The sequence below is a fragment of the Oncorhynchus nerka genome, linkage group LG11 (genome assembly GCF_034236695.1).
Source record: "Oncorhynchus nerka isolate Pitt River linkage group LG11, Oner_Uvic_2.0, whole genome shotgun sequence".
Lineage (NCBI taxonomy): Eukaryota > Metazoa > Chordata > Actinopteri > Salmoniformes > Salmonidae > Oncorhynchus > Oncorhynchus nerka.
In genome coordinates, this window is record NC_088406.1 from 27991948 (window position 1) to 28016412 (window position 24465).

Genomic DNA, 24465 nt, shown 5'->3' on the forward strand with positions numbered 1-24465 from the left:
ATTGATGCTGGGTGCCAAATCAACACAAATGTGTTTATATTTCTCTTTGTTACTTCTTTTTTATATTTATGAGTCTTATTTTTGTATATATTTTTTATATTTATATATTTTTACACTACCGTTCAAAAGTTTGGGGTCACTTAGAAATGTTTGTTTTTGAAGAGTTGCAAAGAAAAAGTCATATCTCAGACTGGCCAATAAAAAGAAAAGATTAAGATGGTCAAAAGAACACAGACACTGGACAGAGAAACTCTGCCTAGAGTCGCTGTAACGGCTGTCTTGGGTGGAAGAAGGAGAGGACCAAAGCGCAGCGTGGTTAGTGTTCATCTTTTTAATAGAAAACTGAACACTTCAAAAACACAAGAACTAGGGTCAGAACGTGACAGTCGCCTCTTCACTGTTGACGTTGAGACTGGTGTTTTGCGGGTACTATTTAATGAAGCTGCCAGTTGAGGACTTGTGAGGCGTCAGTTTCGCAAACTAGACACTCTAATGTACTTATCCTCTTGCTCAGTTGTGCACCGGGGCCTCTCACTCCTCTTTCTATTCTGGTTAGAGCCAGTTTACTCTGTTCTGTGAAGGGAATAGTACACAGCGCTGTACAATATCTTCAGTTTCTCGCATTGAGTAGCCTTAATTTCTCAGAACAAGAATAGACTGATGAGTTTCAGAAGAAAGGTCTTTGTTTCTGGCCATTTTGAGCCCGTAATCGAACGCACAAATGCTGATGCTCTAGATTCTCAGCTAGTCTGAAGAAGGCCAGTTTTATTGCTTCTTTAATGAGGACAACAGTTTTCAGCTGTGTTAACATAAATGCAAAAGGGTTTTCTAATGATTAATTAGAATTTTAAAATTATAAACTTGGATTAGCTAACGCAACATGCCATTGGAACACAGGAGTGATGGTTGGTGATAATGGGCCTCTGTACACCTATATACAGTTGAAGTCAGAAGTTTACATACACCTTAGCCAAATACATTTAAACTCAGTTTTTCACAATTCCTGACATTTAATTAGAGTAAAAATTCCCTGTCTTAGGTCAGTTAGGATCACCACTTTATTTTAAGAATGTGAAATGTCAAAATAATAGTAGAGAGAATGATTTATTTCAGCTTTTATTTCTTTCATCACATTCCCAGTGTGTCAGAAGTTTACATACACTCAATTAGTATTTGGTAGCATTGCCTTTAAATTGTTTAACTTGGGTCAATCGCTTTGGGTAGCCTTCCACAAGCTTCCCACAATAAGTTGGGTGAATTTTGTCCCATTCCTCCTGACAGAGCTGGTGTAACTGAGTCAGGTTTTTAGGCCTCCTTGCTCGCACATGCTTTTTCAGTTCTGCCCACAAATTGTCTATGGGATTGAGGTCAGGGCTTTGTGATGGCCACTCCAATACCTTGACTTTGTTGTCCTTAAGCCATTTTGCCACAATTTTGGAAGTATACTTGGGGTCATTGTCCATTTGGAAGACCCATTTGCGACCAAGCTTTAACTTCCTGACTGATGTCTAGAGATGTTGCTTCAATATATCCACATAATTGTCCTACCTCATGATGCCATCTATTTTGTGAAGTGCACTAGTCCCTCCTGCAGCAAAGCACCCCCACAACATGATGCTGCCACCCCCATGCTTCACGGTTGGGATGGTGTTCTTTGGCTTGCAAGCCTCCCCCTTTTTCCTCCAAACATAACGATGGTCATTAAGGCAAAACAGTTCTATTTGTGTTTCATCAGACCAGAGGGCATTTCTCCAAAAAGTACGAACTTTGGCCCCATGTGCAAACCGTAGTCTGGATTTTTTATGGCGGTTTTGGAGCAGTGGCTTCTTCCTTGCAGAGCCCATGGTGTTTACACTTGCGTACTATTGTTTGTACAGATGAACGTGGTACCTTCAGGCGTTTGGAAATTTCTCCCAAGGATGAACCAGACTTGTGGAGATCTACATTTTTTATTCTGAGGTCTTGGCTGATTTCTTTTGATTTTCCCATGATGTCAAGCAAAGAGGCAAGAAATTTGTGCAGTGGTTGAAAAACAAGTTTTAATGACTCCAACCTAAGTGTATGTAAACTTCCAACTTCAACTGTAGATATTCCATTAAAAATCTGCCGTTTCCAGCTACAATTGTCATTTACAACATCAACAATGTCAACACTGTATGTAAACAGCCTGTATTGTGTTTACAATGGACATTGCAGATGAGTAGCACTGTCATACACTGTCATTGCCTTAAAGAGATGGATAAAGGACTCTGACCACAAGATGCATATGTTGTCTGTCAGGACAGGACAGCTGTGTGGGGGATTGGGATAGGCTAGTTTCGAGCGTTGCTGGACACCAGATGATGAAGAAATGGAGAGATGTTTGGTGCTGGCTGAAACATGTTTCTTATGTAATTGCAGAAGTGGTGTTGTGTTTCTGACTGGTTTTCAACTTCCTCATATTAGCTGCAGTGAAGTAGGCTAACTATGTTTATTCCTCAACTTTTCTAATATTAATATGCACATTGCTTCACTTTACAACTAGAGTAGCCTGGCTGGCATGAAAATGAACCTGCGGGAAAAGCGTCCTACGCATGTCATGTATTTTTCCGACAAGTACATGATAATGGGCCATTCTAAATCAAAACTAATTTCACACATATATTATTTAGTATATGTAAAGACAAGATTACATTGAGAATAGTCTGATGGGTGACTATATTATCACTTGTGAATGATGCTCAGCGTGTGCAGTCTAAGGCAATAAACAGAGAATGCCTTTTTCAAATCATAGTGGCATGCATAATGTAGCCTAGCCCATAGGCCTAGTATATGTTTTAATAAGGTTTGTATCACACCTCATGTAGCCTAGCCCATAGGCCTATATGTTTTAATAAGGTTTGTATCACACCTCATGTAGCCTAGCCCATAGGCCTATATGTTTTGATAAGGTTTGTGTCACACCTCATGTAGCCTAGCCCATAGACCTCTGTTTTGACAAGGTTTGTATCACAACTAAAGTGGACAAATAACTCCAAACGTGGTAACCAAAAAAGTGTTATACAAATCAAAATATATTTTATATTTGAGATTCTTCAAAGTAGCCACCCTTTGCCTTGATGACAGCTTTACACACTGTTGGTATTCTCTCAACCAGCTTCATGAGGAATGCTTTTTCAATAGTCTTGAAGGAGTTCCTACATATGCTGAGCACTTGTTGGCTGCTTTTCCTTCACTCTGTGGTCCAACTCATCCAAAACCAGTTGAGTTTGAGTTTGGGTCATCCGTTCACCTACTCTGCATCTCACAAAGACACTGCGGTTGGAACCAAAAATCTCAAATTTGGACTCATCGAACCAAAGGACAGATTTCCACCTGTCTAATGTCCATTGTTCTGGTTTCATGGCCCAAGCAAGTCTCTTTGTCACGTCCACTATAATGATTGGACTAAGGCGCAGCGTGCGTAGAGTTCCAAATATTTTAATTAATAGAGACTCACCAAACAAAACAAACAAGCACAAACGAAACGTGAAGCTACTGGTGTGCATACAAGCAACTAACTGTAGACAAGATCTCACAAAGAACAATGAGGAAATGGCTGCCTAAATATGATCCCCAATTAGAGACAACGATAAACAGCTGTCTCTGATTGGGAACCATACCAGGCCAACATAAACCATTAATCACCTAGATGACCCACCCTTGTCACTATCACGCCCCAACCAACTAAGAATAAACAGCTCTCTATGGTCAGGGCGTGACAGTACCCCCCTCCCCAAAGGTGCGGACTCCGACCGCAAAACCTGACTCGATAGGGGAGGGTCCGGGTGGGCATCTACTGTCGGCGGGCGGCTCAGGTGCGGGGCGAAGTACCCACTCCGCTCGCAGATACAACGTTTTCCTCCATGGTGGCTCTGGTGCGGGGATCGTCACAGGAGGAACCGGACCGTGTGTTGTCGCCGGAGGCACCGGACCATAGATCGTCGCCGGAGGAACTGGACTGTAGGTCGTCGCCGGAGGTTCCGGACCGTAGACCGTCTCAGGAGGTTCCGGACCGTGGACTGTCTCAGGAGGTTCTGGACCGTGGACCGTCTCAGGAGGTTCTGGACCGTGGACCGTCTCAGGAGGTTCCGGACCGTGGACCGTCTCAGGAGGTTCCGGACTGTGGACCGTTGTTGGAGGTTCCGGACTGTGAAAAGTCGCTGGAGGCTCTGGATTGCCGACCGTATCAGGAGGTTCCGGACTGTAGACCGCCTCAGGAGGTTCCGGACCGTAGACCGTCTCAGGAGGTTCCAGACCGTGGACCGTCTCAGGAGGTTCTGGACCGTGGACCGTCTCAGGAGGTTCTGGACCGTGGACCGTCTCAGGAGGTTCTGGACCGTGGACCGTCTCAGGAGGTTCCGGACCGTGGACCGTCTCAGGAGGTTCCGGACCGTGGACCGTCTCAGGAGGTTCCGGACCGTGGATCGTCGTTGGAGGCTCCGGACCGTGGACCGTCGTTGGAGGTTCCGGACTGTGGACCGTTGTTGGAGGTTCCTGACTGTGAAACGTCATTGGAGGTTCCGGACTGTGAAACGTCGCCGGAAGCTCTGGACTGGGAACTGTTGCCGGAAGCTCTGGACTGGGAACTGTCGCCGGAAGCTCTGGACTGGAAACTGTCACCGGAAGCTCTGGACTGGGAACTGTCGTCGGAAGCTCTGGACTGGGAACTGTCGCCTGAAGCTCTGGACTGGGAACTGTTGCCGGAAGCTCTGGACTGGGAACTGTCGCCGGAAGCTCTAGACTGTGGAAGTGCACTGGAGGCCTGATGCGTGGGACCGGTACAGGTGGCACCGGGCTGATGACACGCACCTCAGGGCGAGTGCGGGGAGGAGGCACAGGACGTACTGGACTGTGGATGCGCACTGGAGGCCTGATGAGTGGGACAGGTACAGGTGGCACCGGGTTGATGACACGTACCTCAGGGAGAGTGCGGGGAGGAGGCACAGGACTTACTGGACTGTGGAGGCCTGATGCGTGGGACCGGTACAGGTGGCACCGGGCTGATGACACGCACTTGAGGGAGAGTACGAGGAGGAGGAACAGGACACATCTGACTGGGAAAGCGCACTTGAGGGAGCGTGCGAGGATTTGGCACAGGACGCACTGGGTTGTGAAGGTGCACTGGAGACCTGATGTGTATAGCCGGCATCAATTGTTGCCAAACTTTAACACACTTCTCAGGACGAGTACGGGGAGCTGACTCAGGTGGCACCAAACTGACAACACGTTCCTTTATTCCAAATCCGTGCATCCTCGACCAACTCAACAACTCTCCCATTTCTCTCTCCTCCAAATTCTCCTTCTTCTCCCAGACTGGCTCTGGTTCACCCCTCGGCTCCGCCGACTGCTCCATGTGCCCCCTTCTAAAAATGTATTGGGGTTTCTGTGGCCTACCTCCCCGACTTCGTCGCTGTCCCTCCTTCGCTGCTTCCTCCTGCCTCCATGGCAAGCTCTTCTCTCCTGCTATTATGTCATCGTCCCAAGTCCAGGATGTTCTCTCCTTAATCTCCTCCACAGACCAGGATGCCATTATCTCCCAGGCACGCTGCTTGGTCCGTTGTTGGTGGGATCTTCTGTCACGTTCGCTATAATGATTGGACCAAGGCGCAGCGTGCGTAGAGTTCCAAATATTTTAATTAATAGAAACTCACCAAACAAAACAAACAAGCACAAATGAAACGTGAAGCTACTGGTGTGCACACAGGCAACTAACTGTAGACAAGATCCCACAAAGAACAATGAGGAAATGGCTGCTAAAATATGATCCCCAATCAGAGACCACGATAAACAGCTGTCTCTGATTGGGAACCATACCAGGCCAACATAAACCATTAATCACCTAGATGACCCACCCGTGTCACTATCATGCCCCAACCAACAGAGAATAAACAGCTCTCTATGGTCAGGGCGTGACACTCTTCTTCTTATTGGTGTCTGTTAGTAGTGGTTTCTTTGCAGCAATTCAACCATGAAGGCCTGATTGACGCAGTCTCCTCTGAACAGTTGATGTTGAGATGTGTCTGTGAAGCAATTATTTGGGCTTCAATCTGAAGTGCAGTTAACTCTCTTACCCTCTGCAGCAGAGGTAACTCTGGGTTTCATCATAGCGTTTGATGGTTTTTGCGACTGCACTTGAAGCAACTTTTAAAGTTCTTGAACCTTTCCGTATTGACTGACCTTCATGTCTTAAAGTAATGATGGACTGTCGTTTCTCTTTGCTTATTTGAGCTGTTCTTGCCATAATATGGACTTGGTCTTTTACCAAATAGGGCTATCTTCTGTATACCACCCCTACCTTGTCTCAATACAACTGATTGGCTCAAATGCATTAATTAAGAAGGAAAGAAATTCCACAAATTAACTTTCTTTTCTTTTCTTTTCTTTTTTTTACCCCCTTTTCTCCCCAATTTCGTGGTATCCAATTGTTATTAGTTACTATCTTGTCTCATCGCTACAACTCCCGTACGGGCTCGGTAGAGACGAAAGTCAAAAGCCATGTGTCCTCCGAAACACAACCCAACCAAGCCGCACTGCTTCTTAACACAGCGCGCATCCAACCCGGAAGCCAGCCGCACCAATGTGACGGAGGAAACAACGTGCACCTGGCGACCTGGTTAACGTGCACTGCGCCCGGCCCGCCACAGGAGTCGCTAGTACGCGATGAGACAAGGATATCCCTACTGGCCAAACCCTCCCTAAACCGGACGACGCTAGGCCCCCACAAATGAACTTTTAACAAGGCACACCTGTTAATTGAAATGCATTCCAGGTGACTATCTCATGAACCTGGTTGAGAGAATGCCAATACTGTGCAAAGCTGTCATCAAGGCAAAGGGTGGCTACTTTGAAGAATCTCAAATGTAAAATTCTTCAGTTTGCAAATCATCTGCATGCTCGTCATCCTGAGCAGGGTCTTGACCTGATGGCAGTTTGGCGTCGTAAATGCACACCTTCGGTAGCCACTAGAGAAGGGTGCTCTTCACGGATAAATCCCCATGTCGCAAGGATCTGTACACAATTCCTGGAAGCTGAAAATGTCCCAGTTCTTCCATGGCCTGCATACTCACCAGACATGTTACCCATTTAGCCTGTTTGGGATGCTCTAGATAGACATGTACGACAGCTTGTTCCAGTTCCTGCCAACAACCAGCAACTATGCACAGCCATTGAAGAGGAGTGGGACAACATCCCATATGCCACAATCAACAGCCTGATCAACTCTATGTGAAGTAGGTGTGTAGCTCTGCATGAGGCAAATGATGGTCACACCAGATACTGACTGGCTTTCTGATCCATGCCCCTACTTTTTTTTAAATGTATCTGTGACCAACAGATGCATATCTGTGAAATCCATAGATTAGAGCCTAAATAATTTATTTAATAATTTGACTGATTACCTTATATGAACTGTAACTCAGTAAAATCTTTGAAATTGTTGGATGTTGCTTTGATATTTTTGTTCAGTGTAGGAGGGCCTGTTTCTTTGTTAACCGCTCAACACAGACTAGCCGCATGTGCGCACTCACTCGGAAATCGTTTGGAGAAAATATCCTTTCTATTTTATTCAGCTATATTCAATGGTTTTCTTCTTACTATAAAATACTTCCATATGTCTGAAACACAGGCTTCTAGCGAGGGCAATTTTGGGGCTTCACCATGTTTCTCTCACGCCCTGACCGTAGAGAGTGTTTATGTCTCTATTTTGGTTTGGTCAGGGTGTGATTTGGGTGGGCAGTCTATGTTCTATGTTCTATGATTTTCTATTTATATGTGTTTGGCCGGGTGTGGTTCTCAATCAGAGGCAGCTGTCTATCGTTGTCTCTGATTGAGAACCATACATAGGTACCCTTTCCCCCACCGGTTTAGTTGGAAGTTAACTTTGTCTTTGTTTAGGGAACATAGCCCAAAGCATCACGGTTTGGTTTTTGTTCTTCATTTTGTCGGCGTCATTTTTTGAATGAAGAGAAAATGTACGCTTACCACGCTGCACTTTGGTCCAGTCCTTCAGCCAGCCATTTCATTGAAATGTACAGCTGTGTGTCATCCACATAGCAGTGAAAGTTAACATTATGTTTTCGAATGACATCCCCAAGGGGTAAAATATATAGTGAAAACAATAGTGGTCCTAAAACGGAACCTTGAGGAACACCGAAATTTACAGTTGATTTGTCAGAGGACAAACCATTCACAGAGACAGACTGATATCTTTCCAACAGATAAGATCTGAACCAGGCCAGAACTTGTCCGTGTAGACCAATTTGGGTATCCAATCTCTCCAAAATAATGTGGTGATCGATGGTATCAAAAGCAGCACTAAGATCTAGGAGCACGAGGACAGATGCAGAGCCTCGGTCTGATGCCATTAAAAGGTAATTTACCACCTACACAAGTGCAGTCTCAGTGCTATGATGGGGTCTAAAACCAGACTGAAGCATTTCGTATACATTGTTTGTCTTCAGGAAGGCAGTGAGTTGCTGTGCAACAGTTTTTTCAATTTTTTTGAGAGGAATGGAAGATTCGATATAGGCCGAAAGTTTTTTATATTTTCTGGGTCAAGGTTTGGCTTTTTCAAGAGAGGCTTTATTACTGCCACTTTTAGTGAGTTTGGTACACATCCGGTGGATAGAGAGCTGTTTGTTATGTTCAACATAGGAGGGCCAATCACAGGAAGCAGCTCTTTCAGTAGTTTAGTTGGAATAGGGTTCAGTATGCAGCTTGAAGGCCATGATTATTTTCATCATTGTGTCAAGGGATATAGTGCTAAAACACTTGTGTCTCTCTTGATCCTAGGTCCTGGCAGAGTTGTGCAGACTCAGGACAACTGAGCTTTGAAGGAATAAGCAGATTTAAAGAGGAGTCCGTAATTTGCTTTCTAATGATCATGATCTTTTCCTCAAAGAAGTTCATGAATTTCATGAAGTGAAAGCCATCCTCACTTGGGGAATGCTGCTTTTTAGTTAGCTTTGCGACAGTATCAAAATTAAGTTGGAAAATAGGATGATCGAGCAGCAGTGAGGGCTCTTCGGTACTGCACGGTACTGTCTTTCCAAGCTAGTCGGAAGTCTTCCAGTTTGGTGTGGCACAGCCCTAGTGCTACTGTGACCTTATTACAGAGCCCTGTGACTCCTTCAGTCTAAAGTTAAATCTACAGACTGGCCACACCTAACTAATAGCCATCATCTGATTTCCATACACTAACTAATGTTCCGGTGGTCAGCTTCTACTCTGTAATCAGATCTGGCAAACCAGGGATGGACATGGCCCATATTATCTCTATTGATGATCATTTTTCAGAGATTTTTACTTTTGAGTCTCTCTCCCACTTCATTGGTAAGATCATAGAAGTGCTAGTTTGATCATTTTGACGATTTTCCTAAGCAGCAGCTACGATGAAGTCAGTGGAAGAAACAGAAATATAAAATGATAGGTCGTGTGGTGTCAGGAAACTCCCATGTGGTTTTGCAAACGATCTTTCATCTTTCTTTCCCTCCGTCTGGTTCGCTTTCTCCTTCCTTCTTGACCTTTTTGCTCGCACTCTTTGTCACATCTATAATTTTTCTTTGCCTTCACTAAGACGCGCACAAATGTTTTTTCCACAGATGGAAAAAATGTGGGTACTGTGGTCTTTTCATAACCGCAATACAAGCACAGCTTCAAGATATGAACTGTGATAGTGGCTGAGAATTATACCTTAAACCACTATCATCCCACCCCCACGCAGGCTTTGTCTGGTACATAGAGACTAACATTGAAAGGTTGAGCACTGGCAGCCAAGGCCACCTCCTGTATTCTATCAGTGAAAAGGCCCTTCCCTTGGGTCATTGTCACACACAATACACACAATTTGGTTACATACACTGTGGTAAAACATGTGGGCACAGATACGTGCTGCCTGTCTGCCCCATGGACCCACTCAGCCTGCCCCACCCCTTGCTGAGTGTCAATGCCATGTAACAGAGCTGGGAGATGGAGAGAAAGATAGACAGTGAATAACGGCAGGCACCACAGTGGAACGAGGCCAGGCGTTGTCTGTTGCAAACCAACACCGCCTGGTTTACTCTAGTCGCTCAGTCAAGTGCATCAAATCAACTACGGCCATTCTCTGATAGGGAGAGAGACAGGAGGGCATTCAGAGACAGTCTCCCTCAGACTGGTCTAGTGCTGATAAAACTTTAATGTTATTCCACTGAGCACACGGCAAGCGGTACCTGAGTGCCAAGTCTAGGTTCAAAAGGCTCCTTAACATCTTCTGCCCCCAAGACGTTAGACTGCTAAACAGTTAATCAAATGGCCATCCAGACTCCCTTTTTAAGCTGCTGCTACTCGCTGTTTATTATCTATGCATAGTCACTTTACCCCTACCTACATGTACATATGATCTGAATTACCTCGACTTATCCGTACCCCTCCACACACATTTACTCGGTACCAGTACCCCCTTTATATAGCCTAATTATTTGTATTTTATTGTGTTACTTTATTTTATAATTATTTATATTTTTTAGCAAATATTTTCTTACTTAAAAAAAAGTCTGCATTGCTGGTTAAGGGTGCATGTGACAAATACAATTTGATTTGATTTGACTAGACCAGGCTCCCTAAAACCTACCAGGACCAGCAGTGTTTGAAGATGGGAGCTTACACATATTACACACATATTTACAGTTGCAGCTTTTTGGGTAAGAGGTCAGTTAAAATCCAACTTTGAAAAAACAAAATACTTAAAACACTGCCATATTAAATTCAGCTCCAAAAGGTGCTAGAAGTCATGTTTGTGGCTGGACAGAGGGGTAAGACTAGAAGTAATGTTTGTGGCTGGACAGAGGGGTAAGACTAGAAGTAATGTTTGTGGCTGGACAGAGGGGTAAGACTAGAAGTAATGTTTGTGGCTGGACAGAGGGGTAAGACTAGAAGTAATGTTTGTGTGGACTGGACAGTTTGTGGCTGGACAGGGGTAAGACTAGAAGTAATGTTTGTGGCTGGACAGAGGGGTAAGACTAGAAGTAATGTTTGTGGCTGGACAGAGGGGTAAGACTAGAAGTAATGTTTGTGGCTGGACAGAGGGGTAAGACTAGAAGTAATGTTTGTGGCTGGACAGAGGGGTAAGACTAGAAGTAATGTTTGTGGCTGGACAGAGGGGTAAGACTAGAAGTAATGTTTGTGGCTGGACAGAGGGGTAAGACTAGAAGTAATGTTTGTGGCTGGACAGAGGGGTAAGACTGGACAGAAGTAATGTTTGTGGCTGGACAGAGGGGTAAGACTAGAAGTAATGTTTGTGGTTGGACAGAGGGGTAAGACTAGAAGTAATGTTTGTGGCTGGACAGAGGGGTAAGACTAGAAGTAATGTTTGTGGCTGGACAGAGGGGTAAGACTAGAAGTAATTATTGTGACTGGACAGAGCGATACTTTCGGAAAGTATTCAGACCCCTTACTTTACAGCCTTATTCTAAAATTGATTAAGTGTATATTCTTTCTCACCAATATACTCACAATACCACATAATGACAAAGCTAAATCAGGTTTTTAGATTTTTTTGCAAATGTATAATAAAAAAAAACAGAAATACCTTATTTACATAAGTATTCAGACCCTTTGCTATGAGACTCGAAATTGAGCTAAGGTGCATCCTGTTTCCATTGATCATCCTTGAGATGGGAGTGCCCCTGTGGAAAATGCAATTGATTGGACATGATTTGGAAAGGCACACACCTGTCTATATAAGGTCCCAGTTGACAGTGCACGTCGGAGCAAAAACCAAGCCATGAGGTCGAAGGATTGTCGAAGGATTGTCCGTAGAGCTCAGAGACAGGATTGTGTTGAGGCACAGATCTGGGGAAGGGTACCAAAGAATGTCTGCAGTGTTGAAGGTCCCCAAAGAACCCAGTGGCCTCAATCATTCTTCTTCCTAGAGTTGTCCGCCCTGCCAAACTGAGCAATCGGGGGAGAAGGGCCTTTTTCAGCGAGGCGACCAAGAACCCGATGGTTACTCTGACAGAGATCTAAAGATCCTCTGTGGAGAGGAGAATCTTCCAGAAGGACAACCATCTCTGCGACAGTCCACCAATTAGGCCTTTATGGTAGAGTAGCCAGACGGAAGCCACTCCTCAGTAAAAGACAAATGACAGCCACTTGGAGTTTGCCAAAAGGCACCTAAAGACTCTCAGACCATGGGAAACAATTAATTAATTAATTTTTATTTCACCTTTATTTAACCAGGTAGGCCAGTTGAGAACAAGTTCTCATTTACAACTGCGACCTGGCCAAGATAAAGCAAAGCAGTGCAACAAAAACAACAAGGCAAAGTTACACATGGGATAAACAAACATACAGTCAATAACACAATAGAAAAATCTATGTACAGTGTGTGCAAATGTAGAGAGTAGGGAGGTAGGCAATAAATAGGCGAAAATAATTACAAGAAACAAGATTCTCTGGTCTGATGAAACCAAGATTGAAGTCTTTGGCCTGAATGCCAAACTTCACATCTGGAAGAAACCTGGCACCATCCCTACGGTGAAGCATGGTGGTGGCAGCATCATGCAGTGGGGATGTTTTTCAGTGGCAGGGACTGAGAGACTAGTCAGGATCGAGGAAAAGATGAACGGAGCAAAGTACAGAGAGATCCTTGATGAAAACCTGCTCCAGAGCACTCAGGACCTCAGACTGGGGCAAAGGTTCACCTTCTAACAGGACAATGACCCTAAGCACACAGCCTAGACAACACAGGAGTGACTTCGGGACAAGTCTTTGAATGTCCTTGAGTGGCCCAGTCAGAGCCCGGACTTGAACCTGATCGAACATCTCTGGAGAGACCTGAAAATACCTCTGCAGCGACTCTCCCCATCCAACCTGACAGAGCTTGAGAGGGTGTGCAGAGAACATTGGGAGAAACTCCCCAAATACAGGTGTGCCAAGCTTGTAGCGACATACCCAAGAAGACTCTAAGATGTAATCCCTGCCAAAATACTGATTAAACACTTATGTAAATTTCTGTTTATTTTATTTTATACATTGACAAACCTTTCTAAAAACCTGTTATTGTGTGTAGATTGATGAGAAAAAAAAAATACAATTTAATAATACATTTTATAATAAGGCTGTAATGTCAAATCAAATTTTATTTTATTTGTCACATACACATGGCTAGCAGATGTTAATGCGAGTGTAGCGAAATGCTTGTGCTTCTAGTTCCGACCATGCAGTAATATCTAACAAGTAATCTAACCTAACAATTTCACAACAACTACCTTATACACACAAGTGTAAAGGAATGAAAAAAATACGTACATAAAAATATATGAATGAGTGATGGCCAAACGGCATAGGCAAGATGCAGTCGATGGTATAGAGTACAGTATATACATATGAGGTGAGTAATGTAGGGTATGTAAACATTATATAAAGTGGCTAGTGATACATTTATTACATCAATTTTTTCATTATTAAAGTGGCTAGAGATGAGTCAGTATGTTGGCAGCAGCCACTCAATGTTAGTGATGGCTGTTTAACAGTCTGATGGCCTAGAAGCTGTTTCTCAGTCTTTCGGTCCCCACTTTGATGCTTTGAGATGAAATGAACATTGTGGACAGTTTTCAGCAACTTGCAACATTGAAATGCAGAAAAACCTTTTTTTCCATAAACATTGATGCACTCTGGACAACAACAAAAAATTGTTATGTTTATTCGAGATGCACCCGTAATGACCTCACCTTCTGGATGATAGCGGGGTGAACAGGCAGTGGCTCGGGTGGTTGTTGTCATTGATGATCTTTTGGGCTTCCTGTGACATCGGGTGGTGTAGGTGTCCTGGAGGGCAGGTAGTTTGTCCCCGGTGATGCGTTGTGCAGACCTCACTACCCTCTGGAGAGCCTTACGGTTGTGGGCGGAGCAGTTGCCGTACCAGGCGGTGATAGAGCCCGACAGGATGCTCTCGATTGTGCATCTGTAAAAGTTGGAGTGTTTTTGGTGACAAGCCGAATTTCTTCAGCCTCCTGAGGTTGAAGAGGCGCTGCTGCGCCTTCTTCACCACCCTGTCTGTGTGGGTGGACCCATTCAGTTTGTCCGTGATGTGTAGCCGAGGAACTTAAAACTTTCCACCTTCTCCACTACTGTCCCGTCGATGTGGATAGGGGGATGCTCCCTCTGCTGTTTCCTGAAGTCCACTATCATCTTCTTTGTTTTGTTGACATTGAGTGTGAGGTTATTTTCCTGACACCACACTCCGAGGGCCCTCACCTCCTCCCTGTAGGCCGTCTCCTCGTTGTTGGTAATCAAGCCTACCACTGTAGTGTTGTCTGCAAACTTGATGATTGAGTTGGAGGCGTGCATGGCCACGCAGTCATGGGTGAACAGGGAGTACAGGAGAGGGCCCCAGTGTTGAGGATCAGCGGGGTGGAGATGTTGTTACCTACCATCACCACCCGAGGGCGGCCCGTCAGGAAGTCCAGGACCCAGTTGCACAGGGCCGGGTTGAGAACCAGAGTCTCGAGCTTAATGATGAGTTTGGAGGGTACTATGGTGTTAAATGCTGAGCTGTAGTCGATGAACAGCATTCTCACATAGTAATTCCTCTTGTCCAGATGGGTTAGGGCAGTGTGCAGTGTGATTGCGATTGCGTCGTCTGTGGACCTATTGGGGCAGTAAGTAAATTGGAGTGGGTCTAGGGTGTCTGGTAGGGTGGAGGTGATATGGTCCTTGACTAGTCTCTCAAAGCACTTCATGATGACGGAAGTGAGTGGTACGGGGCGATAGTCATTTAGCTCAGTTACCTTAGCTTTCTTGGGAACAGGAACAATGGTGGCCCTCTTGAAGCATGTGGGAACAGCAGACTGGGATAAGGATTGATTGAATATGTCCGTAATCACTCCAGCCAGCTGGTCTGCGCATGCTCTGAGGACGCGGCTGGGGATGCCGTCTGGGCCGGCAATCTTGTGAGGGTTAACACGTTTAAATGTTTTACTCACGTTGGCTGCAGTGAAGGAGAGTCCGCAGGTTTTGGTAGCAGGCCGTGTCAGTGGCACTGTATTGTCCTCAAAGCGAGCAAAGAAGTTGTTAAGTTTGTCTGGGAGCAAGACATCCTGGTCCGCGACGGGGCTCGTTTTCCCTTTGTAGTCCGTGATTGACTGTAGACCCTGCCACATACCTCTCGTGTCTGAGCCATTGAATTGCGACTCTACTTTGTCTCTTTACTGACGCTTAGCTTGTTTGATTGCCATGCGGAGGGAATAGCTACACTGTTTGTATTCGGTCATGTTTCCGGTCACATTGCCCTGATTAAAAGCAGTGGTTTGCGCTTTCAGTTTTGCGCCAATGCTGCCATCAATCCACGGTTTCTGGTTGGGGAATGTTTTAATAGACGCTGTGGGTACAACATCACCGATGCACTTGCTAATAAACTCGCTCACCGAATCAGCGTATTCATTAATGTTATTGTCCGACGCTATGCAGAACATATCCCAGTCCACCTGATCGAAGCAATCTTGAAGCGTGGAACAGACCTGAGCACGGGCGCTTCCTGCTTTAGTTTCTGTCTATAGGCTGGGAGCAGCAATTTGGAGTCGTGGTCAGATTTTCCAAAAGGAGGGCAGGGGAGGTCTTTATATGCGTCGCGGAAGTTAGAATAACAATGATCCAGGGTTTGTTTTCAGATTAGCCTTGTTAAAATCCCCAGCTACAATAAATGCATCCTCAGGATATGTGGTTTCCAGTTTACATAGAGTCAAATGAAGTTCTTTCAGGGCCGTCGATGTGTCTGCTTGGGGGGGGATATACACAACTGTGATTATGATCGAAGAGAATTCTCTTGGTAGATAGTGCTGTCGGCATTTGATTGTAAGGAATTCTAGGTCAGGTGAACAAAAGGACTTGCCTTCCTGTATGTTGTTATGATCACACCACGTCTCGTTAATCACAAGGCATAACACCCCCGCCCTTCTTCTTACCAGAGAGATGTTTGTTTCTGTCGGCGCGATGCGTGAAGAAACCAGGTGGCTGTACCGACTCTGATGACATATCCCGAGTGAGCCATGTTTCCGTGAAACAAAGAACCTTACAATCTCTGATGTCTCTCTGGAAGGCAGCCCTTGCTCGGATTTCATCTACCTTGTTGTCAAGAGACTGGACATTAGCGCGTAGTATGCTAGGGAGAGGTGAGCGATGTGCCCGTCAATGGAGCCTGACCAGAAGACCGCTCCGTCTGCCCCTTCTGTGGCCCCGTTGTTTTGGGTCGCCGGCTGGGATCCGATCCATTGTCCTGGGTGGTGGACCAAACCGAGGATCCGCTTCGGGAAAGTCGTATTCCTGGTCGTAATGTTGGTGAGATGACGTTGCTCTTATATCCAATAGTTCCACCCAACTGTATGTAATAAAACCTAAGATTTCCTGGGGTAGCAATGTAAGAAATAACACAAAAAAAACAAAATAGTGTATAGTTTCCTAGGAACGCGAAGTGAGGAGGTAATCTCTGTCGGCGCCGGAAGATTAGTTTGACGAAAGTGGTTGCCAGTGGTTGCCAGGTAAAGCTTGCTATCTGGGTCTGGAATCGAAAGGTAAGGTGACATCTTGACTCTGCTATACTCAGGGATGGGCAACTGGCGGCCCTCTGGTCTATCCCCCCCCCCACTGCAGCCCCTTATGATAAATTAAGATTTTTTTTGTGGCCCACACCACCATCAGTGTTGCCCATCCCTGCTCTAACTGATCTCTCTAGTCGTCTCTGTAACCCCAGCCCAGCATCAACCATAATCTCATTTTGACATAAACGGGTTCTGCCGTCGGTGGCTGCAGGGTTTCCATGGCGCTCAGTTGTCATGGCAGTGGCACAGGCCAACGCCCCCATGACAAAAATTGCTCTGTGTTCCTTTGAGTTTGTATGTAATGAGGACTATTTGCTGTTAGCTGCTCTGAGGGGAGAACTGTTAAAAACACATTAAGTCATAGATTAACTGAAACTGTCCCCTCCCCCTCTACCTGTCCCCTCCCCCGCTTTTTCTCCTCGTTTCCTCTCCTTCATCAACATTCTACATTTATGTTCTTGAGAGTTTTTAACACTGAGGTACTTCTGAGACAAAGTTGTCCTTTTTTAGGCCTGAGTGTACAAAACATTAGGAACACCTTCCTAATATTGAGTTACACCCCCCACCCCTTTTGCCCTCAGAACAGCCTCAATTCGTTGGGGCATAGACTCGACAAGGTGGAGAAAAAACGTTCCACAGAGATGCTGGCCAATGTTGACTCCAATGCTTCCCACATTTGTGTCAAGTTGTATCTTTTGGGTGGTGGACCATTCTTGATACACACAGGAAACGGTTGAGCGTGAAATCCCAGCAACGTTGCAGTTCTTGACACAAACCGTCGTGCATGGCACCTACTACCATACCCCATTCAAAGGCACTTAAATCTTTTGTCTTGCCCATTCACCCTCTGAATGGCACACATACACAATCCATGTCTCAATTGTATCAAGGCTTAAAAATCCTTCTTTAACCTGTCTCCTCTCCTTCATATTAACTGATTGAAGTGGATTTAACAAGTGACATCAATAAGGGATCATGGCTTTCCCCTGGTCAGTCTATGTCATGTAAAGAGCAGGTGTTCTCATCTACACTCAGTGGATCTCTCTCTCTCTCTCTCTCTCTCTCTTTCTCTGTCTCTCTTTCAGTTGACAGGGGGATTTCCTCAGCCTCTGAGCTTAGTCTCACTTCTCACCTGCGTTTTGCATAGAACACCAGACCTCATGCTGAAAATAACAAGAAAGAAATACTGTGCAGTTTGTTCTCAAACATCAGTGGGTTTCACACCTGCAGTTGTCAGTTTGTTGTCAGTCTCCTTTGTTAAAATTAAATGAAACTCCCACACACTGTGCTGCAAGTTTTAGTTTCCACTCATTTTGTTCTACTTTGTTATAATTACTTTCAGGATTATGCTTTTGCTTAGCATCGTCTCTGTTTCAGTTATTTTGTGAACATTCTTAATTACATTTTCCCCATCAACATTTTTGGAGATCAGACCAAGCGGCGTCTTATCACTCTTGTGTTTGTGTTGTCGCCAACTCCAGGTGAAGCTGACTAAGTACATCTGTAAGCAGCTGCAGTGTAAGCAGAGAGTGCCTGAGAGACAGAGGACCCAGGCTCTGGCCAGCTACCCTCGACTGGGAGACTGGCTCTGCACCATCAACCTCAGACCTGAACTCATACAGGTACTATTTAGTCACACTGTGTATGTTGGTTGTGCATCTTGGTTGTTCCAATGAATATACTCTCCTGCAACCCGCCTCACCCAACGTTGTACAGATCTGCTATTGTTATACTTTAGAACCGGAACCCCCATCAGGAGCTAGCCAGCTAACTAGCTACTAGCTAGTAGTCAGTTAGCCACTACAAGCGGTCTTCACTGTTAATTCGGACACCAGCCAGCCTCAGCTCGGTCAATACCTGCCAGTCTGCACAGCGCGATATCAACCCTGAGCATATCGGACAGCTTTTTCTCTACCACATTACCGGATTCCTACCGCAAGCTCTGAAACTTTACACCGGATCATCGCAGCTAGCTAGCTGCAATCCGAGTGGCTACTCCTGGCTAAGGTCTATGTCCCAAAGCAAGCATCAGTTAGCCTTGAGCTAGCCTCGAGCTAGACCCATCTCCCGTTTAGCCGAAGAGGTCCACCAGCTAATTATTGGGCTACAATACCTCTTTTGCTAATTGGCCTGGACCCTAAACTGCCGACATGGAGCCCCGCCGATCCATCAAGACTGGTCTGCTGGCGTAATCGTCCGAGGTGGTTTCAACAGACTCTAACGTTGTGACGTTGCTGAAGGCCCATCTGCTAGCCATCTGCTAATCGGCTCCCTGACTCACCTATTGTTACTCATTGGACCCTATGATCACTCGGCTACACATGCCTCTCACTAATGTCAATATGCCTTGTCTATTGCTGTTTTGGATAGTTATTATTATATTATTTCACTGTAGAGCCCCCAGCCCTGCCCAATATGCCTTAGGCTGTGGAGGTCAACTCCCTCTTGTAGGCTTCAATTGGGTTTACCTTGGTCTACGCTCCCATTCCCCTTTTGTCCCCCCCACCCCACCCCCCACACACACACACACACACACACATGCAGTGAACTCACCTGGCTGAACTGGTGCCTCTAGGTGCCTCTAGAGACATAACCTCTCTCACAAACCTCTCTCACAAAATGCCTAGGTTTACCTCCACTGTACTCACATCATACCATGCCCTTGTCTGTACATTATGCCTTGAATCTATTCTTCCACGCACAGAAATCTGCTCCTTTTACTCTCTGTTCTGAACGCACTAGACGACCAGTTCTTATAGGCTTTAGCCGTACCCTTATCCTACTCCTCCTCTGTTTCTCTGGTGATGTAGAGGTTAACCCAGGCCCTGCAGCCCCGAGCACCGCTCCCATTCCCCAGGCGCTCTCATTTGTTGACTTCTGTAACTGTAAAAGCCTTGGTCTCATGCATGTTAACATCAGAAGCCTCCTCCCTAAGTTTGTTTAATTCACTGCTTTAGCACACTCCGCCAACCCTGATGTCCTAGCCGTGCCTGAATTCTGGCTTAGGAAGGCCACCAAAAATCCTGACATTTCCCTAACTACAACATTTTCTGACGAGATAGAACTGCCAAAAGGGGCAGAGTTGCAATCTACTGCAGAGATAGCCTGCAGAGTTCTGTCATACTATCCAGGTCTGTGCCCAAACAATTCGAGCTTCTACTTTTAAAAATCCACCTTTCCAGAAACAAATCTCTCAATGTTGCCGCTTGTTATAGACCCCCTCAGCCCCCAACTGTGCCCTGGACACCATATGTGAATTGATTGCCCCCATCTATCTTCAGAGTTCGTACTGTTAAGTGACCTAAACTGGGATATGCTTAACACCCCGACCGTCCTACAATCTAAGCTAGATGCCCCAATCTCACACAAATGATCAAGGAACCTACCAGGTACAATCCTAAATCTGTATCCACAGGCACCCTCTTAGATATCATCCTGACCAACTTGCCCTCTAAATAAACCTCTGCTCATTGCCTGTGTCCGTAATGGGTCTGCGGTCAAACGACCACCCCTCATCAATGTCAAATGCTCACTAAAACACTTCAGCGAGCAGGCCTTTCTAATCGACCTGGCCCGGGTATCCTGGAAAGATATTGACCTCATTCCGTCAGTTGCTCTTTAAAAGTGCTTTCCTCAACATCTTAAATAAGCATGCCCCTTTCAAAAAATGTTAAACTAAGAACAAATATAGCCCTTGGTTCACCCCAGACTTGACTGCCCTTGACCAGCACAAAATATCCCGTGGCGTTCTGCATTAGCATCGAAGAGCCCCTGCGATATGCGCTGATTGACAGAGTCGAAAGCCTTGGCCAGGTCGATGAAGGGAAGTCAGGAACCATTATACACAGTCAGTTAAGAAAGCTAAGGCTAGCTTTTTCAAACAGAAATTTGCATCCTGTAGCACTAATTTCAAAACGCTGTGGGACACTGTAAAGTCCATGGAGAATAAGATCACCTCCTCCCAGCTGAATATTGCACTGAGGATAGGAAACACTGTCACCACTGATAAATTTACAACAATTGATCATTTCAATAAGCATTTTTCTATGGCTGGCCATGCTTTCCACCTGGCTACCCCTACCCTGGCCAACAGCTCTGCACCTCCTGCAGCAACTTGCCCAAGCCTCCCCCCGTTTCTCCTTCACCCAAATCCGGACACTACAAATCTGCTGGGCTAGACAATCTGGACCCTCTCTTTCTAAAATGATCTGCTGAAATTGTTGCAAACCCTATTACTAGCCTATTCAACTTCTCTTTTATATCGTCTGAGATCCCCAATGATTGGAAAGCTGCCGCGGTCATCCTCCTCTTCAAAGGGGGAGACACTCTAGACCCAAACTGTTATAGACCAATATCCATCCTGTCCTGCCTTTCTAAAATCTTTGAATGCCAAGTTAACAAACAGATCACCGACCATTTAGAATCCTTCTCCACTATGCAATCTGGTTTCCGAGCTGGTCATGGGTGCACCTCAGCCATGCTCAAGGTCCTAAACAATATCATAACCGCCATCGATAAAAGACAGTACTGTGCAGCAATCTTCATTGACCTGGCCAAGGCTTTCGACTCTGTCAATCAGCGCATTCTTATTGGCAGACTCAATAGCCTTGGCTTCTCAAATGACTGCCTCGCCTGGTTTACCAACTACTTCTCAGATAGAGTTCAGTGTGTCAAATCGGAGGGGCTGTTGTCCGGACGTCTGGCAGTCTCTATGGGGGTGCCACATGGTTCAATTCTCGGGCCGACTCTTTTCTCTGAATATATCAATGATGACGCTCTTGTTGCTGGAGATTCTCTGATCCACCTCTACGCAGACGACACCATTCTGTATACATCTGGCCCTTCTTTGGACACTGTGTTAACAAACCTCCAAACTAGCTTTAATGCCATACAACACTCCTTCCGTGGCCCCCAACTGCTTTTAAATGCTAGTAAAACTAAATGCATGCTCTTCAACCGATAGCTGCCCGCACCCTCCCACCCGCCCGACCAGCATCACTACTCTGGACAGTTCTGACTTTGAATATGTGGACAACTACAAATTCTTAGGTGTTTGGTTAGACTGTAAACTCTCCTTCCAGACTCACATTAAGCATCTCCAATCCAAATTAAATCTAGAATCGGCTTCCCATTTCGCAATAAAACCTCCTTCACTCGTGCTGCCAAACATACCCTCGTAAAACTGAATATCTTACCTATCCTTGACTTCGGCAATGTCATTTACAAAATAGCCTCCAACACTCTACTCAGCAAACTGGATGTAGTCTATCACAGTGCCATCTGTTTTGTCACCAAAGCCCCATATACTACCCACCACTGCGATCTGTATGCTCTCGTTGACTGGCCCTCGCTACATATTTGTCGCCAAACTCACTGGCTCCAGGTCATCTATAAGTCTTTGCTAGGTAAATCCTTGCCTTATATCAGCTCATTGGTCACCATAGCAACACCCTCCCGTAGCACGCGCTCCAGCAGGTATATTTCACTGGTCATCCCCAAAGCCAACACTTCCTTTGACCGCCTTTCCTTCCAGTTCTCTGCTGCCAATGACTGGAGCGAATTGCAAAAATCACTGAAGCTGGAAACTTATTTCTCCCTCTCTAACTTTAAGCGTCAGCTGTCAAAGCAGGTTACCGATCACTGCACCTGTATACAGCCAATCTGTAAATAGAACACCCAACTACCTCATCCCCATATTGTTATTTATCTTCTTGCTCTTTTGCTCCTCAGTATCTCTACTTGCACATCACCATCTGCACATCTATCACTCCAGTGTTTATGCTAAATTGTAATTATTTCACCTCTATGCCCTATTTATTGCCTTACCTCCCTACTCTTCTACATTTGCACACACTGTACATAGATTTTTCTATTGTGTTATTGACTGTATGTTTGTTTATGTGTAACTCTGTGTTGTTGTTTTTGTCGCACTGCTTTGCTTTGTCTTGGCCAGGTCACAGTTGTAAATGAGAACTTGAGAACAAGTTGGCCTACCTGGTTAAATAGAGGTGAAATAAAAATAAAATAAATAAGTGTGTGTGTGTGTGTGTGTGTGTGTGTGTGTGTGTGTGTGTGTGTGTGTGTGTGTGTGTGTGTGTGTGAATCAAGGAAAAGCAAGAGTCTATGTAATGGTATCCCTGTACAGTCCCCCCTGAAAGGTTAAAGTACCCAGGTTAGTTTGGTTAGTTTGCATCTGACTTAGAGAAGGCGATCATCTTGGACTCCTCCGATTCCATGTACCAGGTCCCTTAGCTGATGGTGACATGGCATAACAGTTGGCTATTCAAGAGAAGACGTTCCTGCGCATTGCTTATTATAATTTCAGGACAGATGATGTTTCCCGTCAATATCCACTGAAAATGTCCACAATTGGAGCTGCTTGTGAGCCATTTAACTTTGAACATGGTTAAAGAACATGGTTAACTCCTCCGATACTGAACTTGGTTAACTCTTCCGATACAGAACTTGTTTAACTCCTCCAATGCAGAACATGGTTAACTCTTCCGATACAGAACTTGGTTAACTTCTCCGATACTGAACTTGGTTAACTCCTTCAATGCAGAACTTGGTTAACTCTTCCGATACAGAACTTGGTTAACTTCTCCGATACTGAACTTGGTTAACTCCTCCAATGCAGAACATGGTTAACTCTTCCGATACAGAACTTGGTTAACTTCTCCGATACTGAACTTGGTTAACTCCTTCAATGCAGAACTTGGTTAACTCTTCCGATACAGAACTTGGTTAACTCCTCCAATGCAGAACTTGGTTAACTCATCCAATGCAATATAAACATCCTAAGTGAACCAACAGTACCGTCTCCCTTTATCTGTGTCAGATTGAATTTGGGTCTTTGTTTCTTTTGGACTGTAAACATGCTTATGATAGGGCATATTTCATAGCAGTGAAAGCCTTTGCTGGAAGCTGAAAGCAGGCTTTTGTAGTTCCGCTCTGTCTCCACCCTTCCAGTTGGCAGTAGCAGCTTCACGGGGAGAGATTCTGTCACTATTTTGTCAGGACTGGTACATACATAAAAACATTTAATCTGGTGTTTTTATAGAGACAGTTTGCTCTGCCAATGGAAAATGAGTGATCACTTTTTACCGTAAATGTATTCTCTCACAGACCTGCATTTAGGACTGTTGTTGTACGCTTTGGGTTCTGAGACCTACCCACCCCCAAACCCTATTGGTCTGTAGTCAACTCTTGACGTGATCTTCTCCATTCCATGTCCCAGCTCGTGTCCTTGGCCTCCAGCCATACCCCCCTCACTATACCCCGGCCTATGTTTAGGTGTTATGTGTTTTTACTTTGTACCAAAATGGCAGAATATATATGTATGTGTACTGCACCCCCAGCAGGTTTGTGCAGATGATGCTATTCAGGAGTTGGCAACTGTCAAAAACAGAATAGGAGGATACTATTTTGTTATATACAGTATGTGTCCTGGCCCACTAATCTATGTCTATCACGGACCAGTCTAAGATGCTCCTATCTACCAAGCCCTCTTTGCAAACACAGCCCAGTGGGCAAAAACACATTGAATCAACATTGTTTCCACGTAATTTCAACAAAAACATTGAATGTGATGATGTTGGGAATTTCATATTTTTTCCATCAAACCTTTAACATAAATTCAATGACATGATGCCATTTTTTGTTGATTTGGTAATTGGTATTTTATTAGGATCCCCATTAGCTGTTGCAAAAGCAGTAGCTACTCTTCCTGGGGTCCACACAAAACACGAAACACAATACAGAATTACTTAATACAGAACATCAATAGAAGGGGGAGAGGGATTACTTTATCCTATCCTAGGTATTCCTTAAAGAGGTGGGGTTTCAGGTGTCTCCGGAAGGTGGTGATTGA

At 45.1% G+C, this 24465-nt stretch overlaps 1 protein-coding gene across 1 annotated transcript in view; it reads left to right on the plus strand.

The window, feature by feature from the left end:
* LOC115136644 (kinase suppressor of Ras 1-like) overlaps window positions 1-24465 on the plus strand; it is a 75797-nt gene that overhangs the window by 9580 nt on the left and 41752 nt on the right. The window contains exon 2 of the mRNA XM_065024360.1: window positions 18077-18217. Within this exon, the coding sequence (XP_064880432.1) occupies window positions 18077-18217 (141 nt within the window). The remainder of the gene's footprint in view (window positions 1-18076; window positions 18218-24465) is intronic.